The following is an 11,536-nucleotide window of genomic DNA, read 5'->3' on the forward strand; positions in this document are numbered from 1 at the left end:
GGATGATGACTATTCTTATGTGAAATTTAAGTATTGTAAACCTTAATATTTTGTGTTATTAGTCATTATAAGACTATAAGTTAATGTTTTATGTTTAAAATGCATAAGACTTTAAACTAATTCATAATATTGTGTTATTTGTATTGATTTAAATATTTGGTGTTATTAGACAATATTAGTATTGATTGTGGTTATGTTTTAATTTTAGAAAATGGTTGGTTCTTGTTATAATTTTTTAAGTGAATTTTACTATGTGACTTGTGAAATAATGATTGGACATTAGGTGATTTTTACATGTTGAAGACCCGGTTTTCACCCGATTTTTACCCGATTTTCACCCGGCCCGAAGATGCATAGGTTTCATCGGGTCTAGGGTCGGGTTATGGTCATGAAATTAGGCCCGGTCTATATTTCGGGCCGGATCTGGGTCAGGCCAAACCTGGTGTGACCCGGCCCATGAACACCCCTAATTGGCATGATCCGAATTGCCATGTTCATCCTGAACCCAGTGCATTTAAAAAACAAAATATGATAAATAAAAAAGATAAAATTATCAAGAATATTATAACGCAAATTCAAAAGGAAATAAATTAATATTTTCCTAACTTTGAAAAAAAGTTTATCTTGCGAACCGTTCAATCACTCCCATTAAAGAGAAATAAAACTAACCCGAATTATAGGCAGTTGCCAGGCTGGTCACATATTCTGTGAGATTTAGATTTCAACTTCTTTATTCATTTCCCGTCTTTGTCAGTACTCACTACTACCCACCCCAAAACGGCAGTCATGTGCTGCCGTTTTACCTTCCCCATCACTCCTTAACCGTCACCAGCACCACTAACAACCAACCTCACTTCAGCTTCTCTTCTTTACTCAGCTCCCTCAGTCAATGCACAATATTATGCTCAAACGACGACGTCGTTTCACCAAGCACCACCATCACCACCACCACTACCGCCAACGAAAATGACCAAAAAGCCCTTCCTCTTCATCCCCGTCCGCTACCTCATCGTCTTCCTCACATTCATCTGCACCTCCGTCTGCTACATCGAGCGCGTTGGCTTCTCCATCGCCTACACCGTCGCCGCCGACGCCGCCGCCGTCACACAATCCTCCAAAGGCTCCATCCTCTCCACCTTTTACTACGGCTATGCCTGCTCCCAGGTCCCCGGCGGCTACGCCGCACAGAAGATCGGCGGCCGCCGCGTCCTCCTCCTATCCTTCCTCCTCTGGTCCCTCACCTGCTTCCTCGTCCCCTTAGATCCAAACCGCGTAACCGTTCTCGTCGTCGCACGGTTACTCGTCGGCGTCGCGCAAGGGTTTATATTCCCTTCAATCCACACCGTTCTTGCGCAGTGGGTCCCACCTCATGAGAGATCCAGATCCGTTTCTCTAACTACCTCAGGCATGTACCTTGGTGCAGCTTTAGGTATGCTACTCCTCCCGAGCCTCGTTAAATTCAAGGGTCCGCAATCTGTTTTCGTTGCCGAAGCTGCTCTCGGCGCGGTTTGGTCTTTGCTTTGGTTTAAATACTCGTCCGATCCTAAAGCCACCGCTTCCGGTGCCGGCGAACAGCTGCTTCCGACGAACAAGAAAATTGACGCGCGAAAACCTGCGCCGAAGACCGTTACGATCCCTTGGGTGAAAATCATGACGAATTTGCCTGTTTGGGCTATTGTTGTTAACAATTTCACATTTCATTATGCTTTGTATGTGTTGATGAATTGGCTTCCTACTTACTTCGAATTAGGGCTTCAGCTTAGCCTCCATGATATGGGTTCATCAAAGATGATGCCTTATTTGAACATGTTCTTGTTCTCCAATATCGGAGGCGTTGTCGCGGATTATCTGATTACTAGGAGGATTATGTCAGTTACCAGGACAAGGAAATTCTTGAATACTATGGGGTTTGTGGTGGCGTCGCTCGCATTGGCTGTGATTCCGAGTTTTAGAACTTCTGGTGGTGCTGTGTTCTGTTCCTCCGTGGCGCTTGGGTTCTTGGCGTTGGGGAGGGCGGGGTTTGCTGTGAACCATATGGATATTGCACCAAGGTATGCTGGCATTGTGATGGGAGTTTCCAACACTGCTGGCACGCTGGCTGGCATTGTTGGAGTTGACTTGACTGGCAAGCTTCTCGAGGCTGCGAAGGTTGCAGATGCTGATCTGTCAAGTCCTGAGAGCTGGAAGGCTGTCTTCTTCATTCCTGGTTTGTTGTGCGTGTTTAGTTCCTTGATATTTTTGCTGTTCTCAACAGGGGAGAGGATTTTTGATTGAGGTTTTAGGCCTGGACTGAATCGTTGTTACTTTGATTATCATTATGATAATGATGAGGAGAAGGAGGATTGAATGGCTTATATGCTTTATTATTTGTTTGCGGGGATTTTATTTTCATTATATCACCGCATTGTATCATTCATTATTTGGAAAAAAAAAAGGGGGGGGGGGGGGGATCTTGTACCAAAACTTAGTAGCATTAACTCTTAAACACAGTGTTGATCATAGCTTTCAGATATTGGATTTTTTTATATTGTCTCTCCAGAGTTGTACCATTGCTACTTAGTAAAGGCTATAGCTTAGATCAGAATGTATCTGGAAAATAATGATTTTTATGTGTTACGTTAAGCAAACTTGGATGAAACTCGTCTCCTAGTAAGGATTATTATGCATATTTTATTCCACGTCTGGACACAGATTTTGTTGTTGGATGGCTTTTTTAATCTCTAGGTTTTATTGAATAGAATTACTCACACCCACTCACTAAATTTGCTCATTGATTAATTATCAATTTACCATATATTAAGATTACTGGTAAGATATTAGCAGAGCATACATTTGACAGTCCAGGGGTTGGACTTGGAAGAGTAATCGGCATTTCAAGAGCTGTCAACCAAGGTGAAAATTGGAAAAAGGAAATAAGAAATTGTTGCTGAATGTGGCTATAAAGCGTGTTGTGTACCAAGAAGGAAGCAATGGAAGGAGGACTGGGATGTGTAATTTGAATGAGGCTGCTACTTTGGGCAGAGATGATGCTCTTAAAGACTGGGCATAGAAGAATGGCATTCCTTCCGCACAGAGACCTTTAAGGCTTTAACTGTGGTTTTCCTTAAAATGAGGTAGGATTTCTAGCACTATTATATGCTTATGTTGCTCGGTAGGTTAGCATAATAATACAACCACCCTGGAAGAGAAGTAAGCTTGTAAATTTACAGTTTCATTTCAAACTCTTTTCACTGAATTGCCGCTAGAATTGAGTTATTTTGTGGAACAAGCTAAGGATTCCCACTAACAATCACCAAGGAAAAACAAAAGTATATTCTCTATGATTGACTCTACTCTTGGGTCTGTGACAATGGTCATGTATGTATTTCCTTGTAGTAAATGTTTGTTGATGCTTGTGGTGGTGATAATGAGCTCATGGAGATGTTGACATATAGCATGCTGTAATAAGATGATGGCGACTTCAACATCAATGCATTTGTTGATGCTAGTGTACTGACTGCAATAATCTCGTGGAAGGTGAGGATAATTAGATTTAGAACGATGACGACTTCTTTCATTCCCCAATTAAAATGATGATGATTGTATACAGTGTGGTTGTCAATTGTTTGTGCTATTTAGTAATGCACCTTAGTAATTAATATGACCTTCCATCATTTGCAGTTTTCTGTTAGCTCAATCTCATTTAGTTAGAAGATGATACACATGACACTTTATGGTTTGTTGTGTTTTCTCACCCCTCACATAGGTCAGTGTGATAAGTGATAACCATAAAGGAGGTTGATGTGACATCTAAATTTTAGAAAGTAAGCGTGTCAAGTGTCATATAATATCTAAATTTCATGGAAATTAATGAATCTTTTTATAAATAGAAGTGTCTGCGTAGGCTAATCATAGTTTAGTGTAATCAAAAGTTTCATCCTTCACCCGTTTTTCCTCTATAAAACACGCATTTCCCATATTTTGCGATGTTCACACTAAACCCAAAGCAGTAGTTTACATGCTTTTTTTTTTAAACAAGGACCTCAACACAATGTGGTGGAGCATAAAGACCAATCAAAAAAGAAACTAAAAACACAAACAGAACCATATTGATACCTTAACCCATAGTAATATCCCGCATGCCATCAACAACTATAGGGTCAACACCATATCACTCTTGGTAGTTTTTTACCAACTTGTTGATAACTTCCCATACACGGAGTCTTTTCTCTTGAATACCCTCTTATTCCTTTCTATCCAAACATTCTAAATGACAGCAAAAAAACAAATCAACCATCTCATCCGCTCTTCCTTTCATGCGCTTCTGTTCAATTTACAAAGTGTTGTTTAAGAGTACCTGGGATAGTCTATGAACTATCAAAAGCAAACACCCAAGCACATCACACCTGCCAAGTAAACTCATAGCCAAGAACAAATGAAAAGATTCTCAACATCTGTTTTACATAATACACAAACATTATTATTCTGTTCAATAACACCTAATCTACCCAATCTTTCTTTTGTATTAACTCTGCCAACCCAGACAAACCAAGCAAATAACTCAATTCTTGGTGGAATGACTCAATGACACCTCTCCAAATAGAGCTAATAGAACTATAGCTTGTTATATCCCCTAGAGGTGTTTATGCCTGCAAAATCTGTACAAAAGAATTAGTAGTATAAACGTTTTTTTTTTTTTATCAAATTTTCATACAATTCGATTCTCTCTCTCTCTACTGTTAACTTAACTGATTGTAAGACCCCATGAAATTGGTTAACTAGTTCTAGCTCCATTGGAACAGCTCCTTCCTCCATTAAAAATTCCATATCCAAGGTGAAGGAGAATATTTAAAAGCCTGAATGTACTGGCTGTTCCCACATGTACTGGCTGTTCTCCTTTTCAGCCTGAATGTATAAAGTTTCCTGTAATACATGCTAATGATTTTTGTTACTATCATTGAAGTCGTGACACTTGTTAGGTTCAAAATCTTGCATGAAGCTACAAATATATTACGGAAAACTAGCATATTTCGATTGTATACTAAAAGCAGCAATTATGCCTTTCAGTTTGTGCCATTGCAAAATTTGCTTGACACATATGGTGAAGACATTAGTCTGCACTCTGCACTCACATATGCATTTTTCACACTCACTCTTATTTAAATGTTCTTTTAAAAAGAAAAGCATCAGCTATATTGATTTATGGTTACTCTCCATCCTATTTTGCGGCCCAACCACCAGGTGATCCGCGACCGAGTTAACCACCCTGCAGTTCCTCCTAATCTCACCAGGCTGGCCGGACTGCAAGTCACCCATCTTCAGCATCCCTTCGACAAAATCTCTAAAGAACTCATCTTGACCCTTGCTATACAATTTCACAAACTTTTTCGTCAAGGGGAAAGTGAAGAGTGTTTCATCGGAGTTGAGGAACCCCCTCCCAGCAACCAAGTCCTTGAAATATTGATTATCGAACAACCTTGGTGTTGAATCAAGTTCCACAGTCGTGTTCTGATCGACATCAAGGGGGCATCGCTTGTATAGTTCTTCCCTGAATATGGGGTTGATGGCAGGATCAGGCTTTCCAGTTCCCGATTGATTGTAGAGCCGAAACATGATTGAAAAACATCGACCTTCGCCGATGGAGTGTGATCCTGAGAGTGCCACAAGGTCCTTGACAGAGAGGTTGAATCTGTGAAAAAGGTCAATGAGAGTGGTTGCGTTGGCTCTTGGGCTTGGCATGATGTTGTCTGCATCTTCTTGACTTGCAGTCAGGCTGTCCAATCTTCCCAACCTCACCTCCCAGTCGGGTCCTCCGGTCTGCAACAGATGTTAAGAAAATAAATAAAATGAGAAGAAGAATAAAACCTAAGAATGATATATGATCTCAAGTCTTAACAATGAATCTAATAATGTCTTCATTCAATAATATTTTGTTGCTTACAAAATTTAGTACAATCATCACTCAATATATTTACATAGAATTGAACCAAAAGGCTATCCAGCTACTGAGCTACCTTTCTATAAATACCATGAGCGTATAATGAAATAATAAAGAAATCTATCTAACTTTATATTATTTAACGAAATATTCTTTGATTCATTTAATAAATCTAAACGTAAATATAGCTTATTTTCTCAGTTATATTTTATACATGAACTTAGTTAGTTGAAGCTTTTGTTCTGTAATTTGACAATGAAGGTTACTCTTACAATAAATAAAGTGTACCTCAAGTCCTGAAATGAGTGTCACTTATCTAAATAACTAAATAGAGTAAAGTATTAAATTGGTCCTTTAAGTTTGGATCTAATCCTGTTTTGATCCATAAAGTTTAAAGTGTTCTATTTAAATTAAAAAAATTTCATTTAGCTTCAATGTAATCCTACTGTGAAGTCGACCTTAATGTCTTTTTGTGAATAAAAGGTACAAACTCCAGAGACACAGAATCAGCAACGGATGCATCACCACGAGTCACTGGTCTTGGTTCAAGCACATAGAAAATACTTCGAGAACTCGCTTTCCGTGGGGAAGTTCGCTGGTGGCAACGAGAACAAAGTCATCGTCACCTCTACCGCAAGAAACTCCCCTCAACAACCGAAAAGTTTGGTTATATAAATTTTCCATATCTGAAAACTGAGTTTCGTTAATTATTTAACGTTAACTTTACGGCATGACTACATTGAAACTAAATAAAATTTTTTTGGATTTAAATAAAACACTTTAAACTTTAAAGACCAAAACAGGATTAGGCTCAAATAGTACTTTACCCTAACTAAATATTATCTTCGTCATATTCTAAAGTGGGACAATTACTTTTCCCTTATTTTGGCGTGTTATGAACAATTTTACATTCATGACATGCAATAATGGATAAAAAGACAACTATTAAAAATAATTTATTCCGTATATTGATGCGTGCACATAGCCAAAGGAGGAAAGAGAAGACCTAAACAACTTCATACAGGAAAAGTCACTTAAGTGTAAGGAAAAGGATTTTCCAACCTCAATAATACTGTCGGAATAGTATTTAAAAATAAATATTATGTATACAACAAATACTCTTATATAAAATACAATTGTTATTAATTAATTATGTATTCAAATTATTTTTTAATTAACAAACAAAAAGAATACGTGTAAGTTGTTAAAAAATTACTGGTGCGACAATAATATCCAATACAAAGAGTGTATGACTGTATTTGTCGTGGTCAATATAATTTTCAGTATGAAAATGCAAAACCAGAAAAGCACTGACCTAAGATAAACAAGAATACAAAAACTGTTAATTTTTTAAACAGAACATAACCATATTCAGGTGATCTAGCATTCTTAATTTCTTATCAATATGATCCAAGTCAAATCAATATTCTAATTGTATAAGCTTAGCAAGTTTCCTTGTCAGAAGAAATCATAGTAGCCACATAGGAGGAAGAATAGCTCCTCTACTTGACTATATTCGAAACTTTCCATTGGTGTGTGCGTGTGTATAAGCTTTGCAATGGAAAAGAAAAGGAAAAACTTGAAAGATAGAGATGCATACTAACCAGTGCTACAGCATCTCTTGATGCCATGATTATGATATCAGCGCAAGAAACAACACCAGGACATGCCTTCTCAAGAGCCTCCTTGATTTCATCAACAACTTCATAGGATCTAAGTGAATTAATATTTGACAGGGACAGTTTCTCCCCTAGCATGGTTGGTGTATCATCAAGCAACATGGAGCCATCACACCCCTTCACAATTTCAATTCCTCAAATCAGAAAATGCAAATAAATAAATATCAATCTGGGGTATTTAATCAACACTATTTTTGAATTGATATTAGTTGTAACACACATTGACAAAACAATCATGGAACTGGAAGCGCATGACAGAGGCAACACTTCTCGGCTCCCTCATGAGGGCCCTCTTCATGACATCTCGGACTATAAATTCAGCTTCTGGACATGTCTCTGAGTAATATCCTGGTCGAAGATTCAACGAGGACACCAAGGCTATGTGCACAAGTATTATGAGAAACACAAGCATGGTCATCAGTTGGCTTGTAGGCATGTCAAAAATGCTGAAGATGAAGCCCTTTTGAACTGTATTTCAAGTAGAGATCATAGTAGGTCAGTGTATTTGGGTATGGTAACTTTCACTTGAAATGTATAAATAAAAAAATGAAAAAGAAAATAACAACAAACAACAACTATGCAGAGTAAAATTCTAAAATTAAAAATTTTACAGCCAGAATAGAGGATACAATCACATCAGAATTGGAATGTCAATGAACCCAACCAGAACTTAAAGTTAGAATTGTGCAACTCATTTGAACATGACACCTCAGCTTGATGAAGTGCAAAGGGTAGACTCGGTAGAGTAGTCTAAGAGAATTTCAGTACGAAAGTGACAACCATGTAAGGCCAATCAAGTTCAGGAAAGAGACAAAAATAAAAATAAAATTTGATTGATGACCGGATCTTATTGACTTTGTCCCTACCCAACTTTCAAACAAAATTACTCATACAATCAAGGAGCTGAGTGGACCAAAGCATATAGTGATGTCTTAATTTGAGGAAACCAGAATATTTCTTTATACACACATAAGATCAGTATTCATTCTTGCAATCTTGATTTGTTATCTTGTACAGCTCAGTAGCTAATAGTGTATCCAGAAGCAGAGTTCATCAAACAGACCTATTTACTTAACTCAGCAACACTACAAGCTTAACAAGTAACAAGCAGAGAGCTGAATAATAAGGAAAAAAAAATGCAGAGAACAAAGGCTTCATCATCCATCTGATGGAGCATGATTGGGAGGTTTAAAAACTCATCAGACCAGTGTAAAAAGCAAGAACAACAGATATGCTGATATAGTGATATATGAGCAATTCCCAATCCCCTTTCATATGTCAAGTTTACCAAACATTCGCATAATCAGTAATCACCCTATAAAGGACAATCTCCAAGGCTCTACAAGTCTTTTTTTTTTTTCCTTAAAAAAAATTAAGGACTTTAAAGGTTAGAGAAAAAAATTTGTTTGCTTTATTTTGAATTTAAAGGGTTAAACAATTTTTTAGGAGAGAAAAAAAAAAGCTTCCCAAAACAAATAGACATCACTAGTGAATAGTGAGGGAAGCAATATTGCCATTTGCCACTCTCAAGTTTGATATTGCCTTCCTTTCCAAATCATCCTTCAAAAGTTAAAAACCGTAAAGACAATTACAAAAAGGCATGTACTCTTGAACTAAAAATTAGATGAATTACGAAAAGTCTTCCCTGTTTTCAATCACAAAAAATACCGAGTCTTTATCTGACATTATATATATATATATATATATGAAAAGTCGTATATGAAAAAAAAATCATTCTCCTTCATTTTTACACCACACCGAGTTCATCATCAATAATATTCACTTTGATGTCAAAGTAACACTTCTATATAAACAAAAGCAGTAATAATATCTACTATTTTTATATTTTTATTTTTGAGTCACAAATTAAAATAATAAAAAAATTACCGTCTTTCCTCTCTTGCAAAAAAAAAAAAAAAAAAAAAAAAAAAAACCTTTGTTATCTTCCGTCGCAAGTTGATAATTGACAATTGTTAAATAATATAATTTGACATTGTTGACTAAATTTATCGATTATCAGCTATCACTTCAAGTATGATTATTGAAAAAAAAAAAAAAAACACTCCCTCCAAAACAGAGTGTGATCTTGGAGAAGAACTGAAGCCAAAGGATCAGAAAGGTTTATTCGATACACAAGTTTCAATAACAAACAACTAAAAAGCTACTGTTCCACTGCTATGAAAACGGTAAAGCAGAGAGACGCTGCAACAGCATAGCATGAATTGAAAAATGTTGTCAAAGAACTGGCGCAGATTTAAGGCGCGTTAAAAATTAAACGCAACAAAAAAACGAAAACGATTCAATAATCAAAAGATAAAGCAGAAAATTATACCTAGAGTGCTATTGAGGCGAAGGCTTAACCAAATTCTGATTCAACGAAGGAGCACCACCTTGTGAAGGAGAAAGGGCGTGTCTAACGGAGTTTCGATGTTTCGAAATTTCAGTCAAAAAGAAGCACTAAGATTCTTTTTTTTTTTAATCTTTTCTTGTATATAATAAAAATAGTGAAGACCAATGCAAAGCAAGTTAGCTTGGTAAAGTGGTGATGATGGTGGTGCTGTGTGTTAAAATTGGAACCATGTGGCGCCGAGTTAATGGTTCTGTTTTTCCGCAACTTTTCGCACTGGTGTCAGCAACTTGCAGAGGAAGGTGGCTACGTTTTCTTGTTTTTCAGTCTAAGCGAATGTTAAAGTTACTCAAATTTTTATAAATTTACTTTTCAATATACAATAAAATTTAATCATCAATTAGTAATTATATATAAAAATATATTTTTTATTTTTTATTATATTTCTATAAACAAATGTATTTAATTAAAAATATGTAAATTAATATATAAATATAAACAAATATAGTAAATAATTTTTGTAATATTATTGTGCTTTTTGTTTAGTGTCAGAAAGCGACAAGTCCAGAAGTCCATGGTACAGGCAATTGGCGAATGAGTGAGATGGAAAAGACGAAAGTGTCCTTGGTTTTTGTCGCGTTGTGCGAGGCCGGAGACTGGAGAGTGCGACTGTACGAGGCGACATCTTTCCTTGAAGGCAGACAGATGGATATGGTCATGCTTGCTTTTACTTTTTTGTTAACCAATGTTTAACACTCCACCCTTGACTTGAATTAGGGTGTCCGCGGATCGGATCGGATATGTCCGAAAATTCGATTCAATCTGCATAATTTTTATCGGATCGGATCAGATATGATATTGTTTTTTTTAGTATAGGATTTGATTCGATCCGATTCGCAAATGTGCGGATCAGATCGGATCGGATATCGGATATATTTGCATAATTAAACTTTCTCTTTTTAATCATATTTCTATGTAAGCAAATTCGATAAAAATATTTCTTTCATACTTTTAAACTTATTTATTTCTAAAATATTTTTAATCAAACTCTCTCTAAATAACAAAAATAAAATAATACAATATATGAATAATAATTACTGACTAAAACATATAAACAAGTGAATATAATACCAAACATATATATATTTATTTATTTTTAATTATTATAGTGCAGATCTGCGAATCCACGTATCCGATCCGCAAAGGGTGCGGATCGGATTGGATCCGATCCGATCAATTTGCGAATCGGATCGTATCCGTAATTTTCGGATCGGATGCGAATATTTACCGCGAATTTGTGGATACGATCCGATTCATGAACACTCCTAACTTAAATCATGTAGGGATTAAATATTTCGGTATTTTTTACTAATTTTTTTTAATAAATGGGACAGTTGATTTGAAAATTGAAACTTAAGAACTTTTTCAGGTTTAAAATCAGGATTAAATCCCGGGCAGTTAACTAAAGAATATTAAATTCTTTTTTTAGGTAAAATTAATTTACAGATATTAGAAATTGGATATTACATTAATCATACATATATGATGTATTTTTATTTTTATACATGTTTTACATATTTTTCATAAAAAGTA

General features: G+C 36.2%; 2 protein-coding genes and 1 long non-coding RNA gene across 4 annotated transcripts; 2 read left to right on the top strand and 1 right to left on the bottom strand.

Annotated features, from left to right (window-relative positions):
* Positions 1 to 656: 656 nt before the first annotated feature.
* On the top strand, positions 657 to 2,690 carry PHT4;6 (phosphate transporter 4;6). The gene has a single exon (XM_016325969.3). The coding sequence runs from the start codon at positions 967 to 969 to the stop codon at positions 2,272 to 2,274; it is 1,308 nt and encodes a 435-aa protein (XP_016181455.1). The 5' UTR covers positions 657 to 966; the 3' UTR covers positions 2,275 to 2,690.
* Positions 2,691 to 2,978: 288 nt separating this feature from the next.
* Positions 2,979 to 3,652, top strand: LOC110267765 (uncharacterized). The gene is made up of 2 exons (XR_002355673.2): positions 2,979 to 3,113; positions 3,376 to 3,652. It is a non-coding gene; the product is annotated as an uncharacterized LOC110267765 (long non-coding RNA).
* A 1,337-nt stretch (positions 3,653 to 4,989) lies between these two features.
* On the bottom strand, positions 4,990 to 10,281 carry LOC107623541 (Peroxidase superfamily protein). 2 transcript variants are annotated; one of them, XM_016325861.3, is made up of 4 exons: positions 9,929 to 10,281; positions 7,817 to 8,064; positions 7,522 to 7,713; positions 4,990 to 5,796 (listed from the first exon to the last, which is right to left on the bottom strand). In XM_016325861.3, exons 2-4 carry the CDS (start codon positions 8,030 to 8,032, stop codon positions 5,170 to 5,172), a joined length of 1,035 nt encoding a protein of 344 aa, XP_016181347.1. In that variant the 5' UTR covers positions 8,033 to 8,064; positions 9,929 to 10,281; the 3' UTR covers positions 4,990 to 5,169. The 2 variants fall into 2 exon arrangements, with proteins under 2 accessions (XP_016181347.1, XP_016181348.1); XM_016325862.3 differs by lacking the exon at positions 9,929 to 10,281 and adding an exon at positions 8,208 to 8,429.
* Between the last annotated feature and the right edge of the window lie 1,255 nt (positions 10,282 to 11,536).

This window comes from Arachis ipaensis, chromosome B10 (assembly GCF_059453495.1).
Source record: "Arachis ipaensis isolate K30076 ecotype BB chromosome B10, ASM5945349v1, whole genome shotgun sequence".
Taxonomy (NCBI): domain Eukaryota; kingdom Viridiplantae; phylum Streptophyta; class Magnoliopsida; order Fabales; family Fabaceae; genus Arachis; species Arachis ipaensis.

What these genes read in the sequence shown, in the direction of transcription:
- LOC107623541 (XM_016325861.3), bottom strand. Translation starts at nt 8,032, where the DNA reads ATGCCTACAAGCCAACTGATGACCATGCTTGTGTTTCTCATAATACTT. An exon ending in TCCATGATTGTTTTGTCAAT is followed by an intron (nt 7,714 to 7,816) that starts GTGTGTTACAAC and finishes GAAATTGTGAAG; the next exon opens with GGGTGTGATGGCTCCATGTT. An exon ending in CAAGAGATGCTGTAGCACTG is followed by an intron (nt 5,797 to 7,521) that starts GTTAGTATGCAT and finishes CATCTGTTGCAG; the next exon opens with ACCGGAGGACCCGACTGGGA.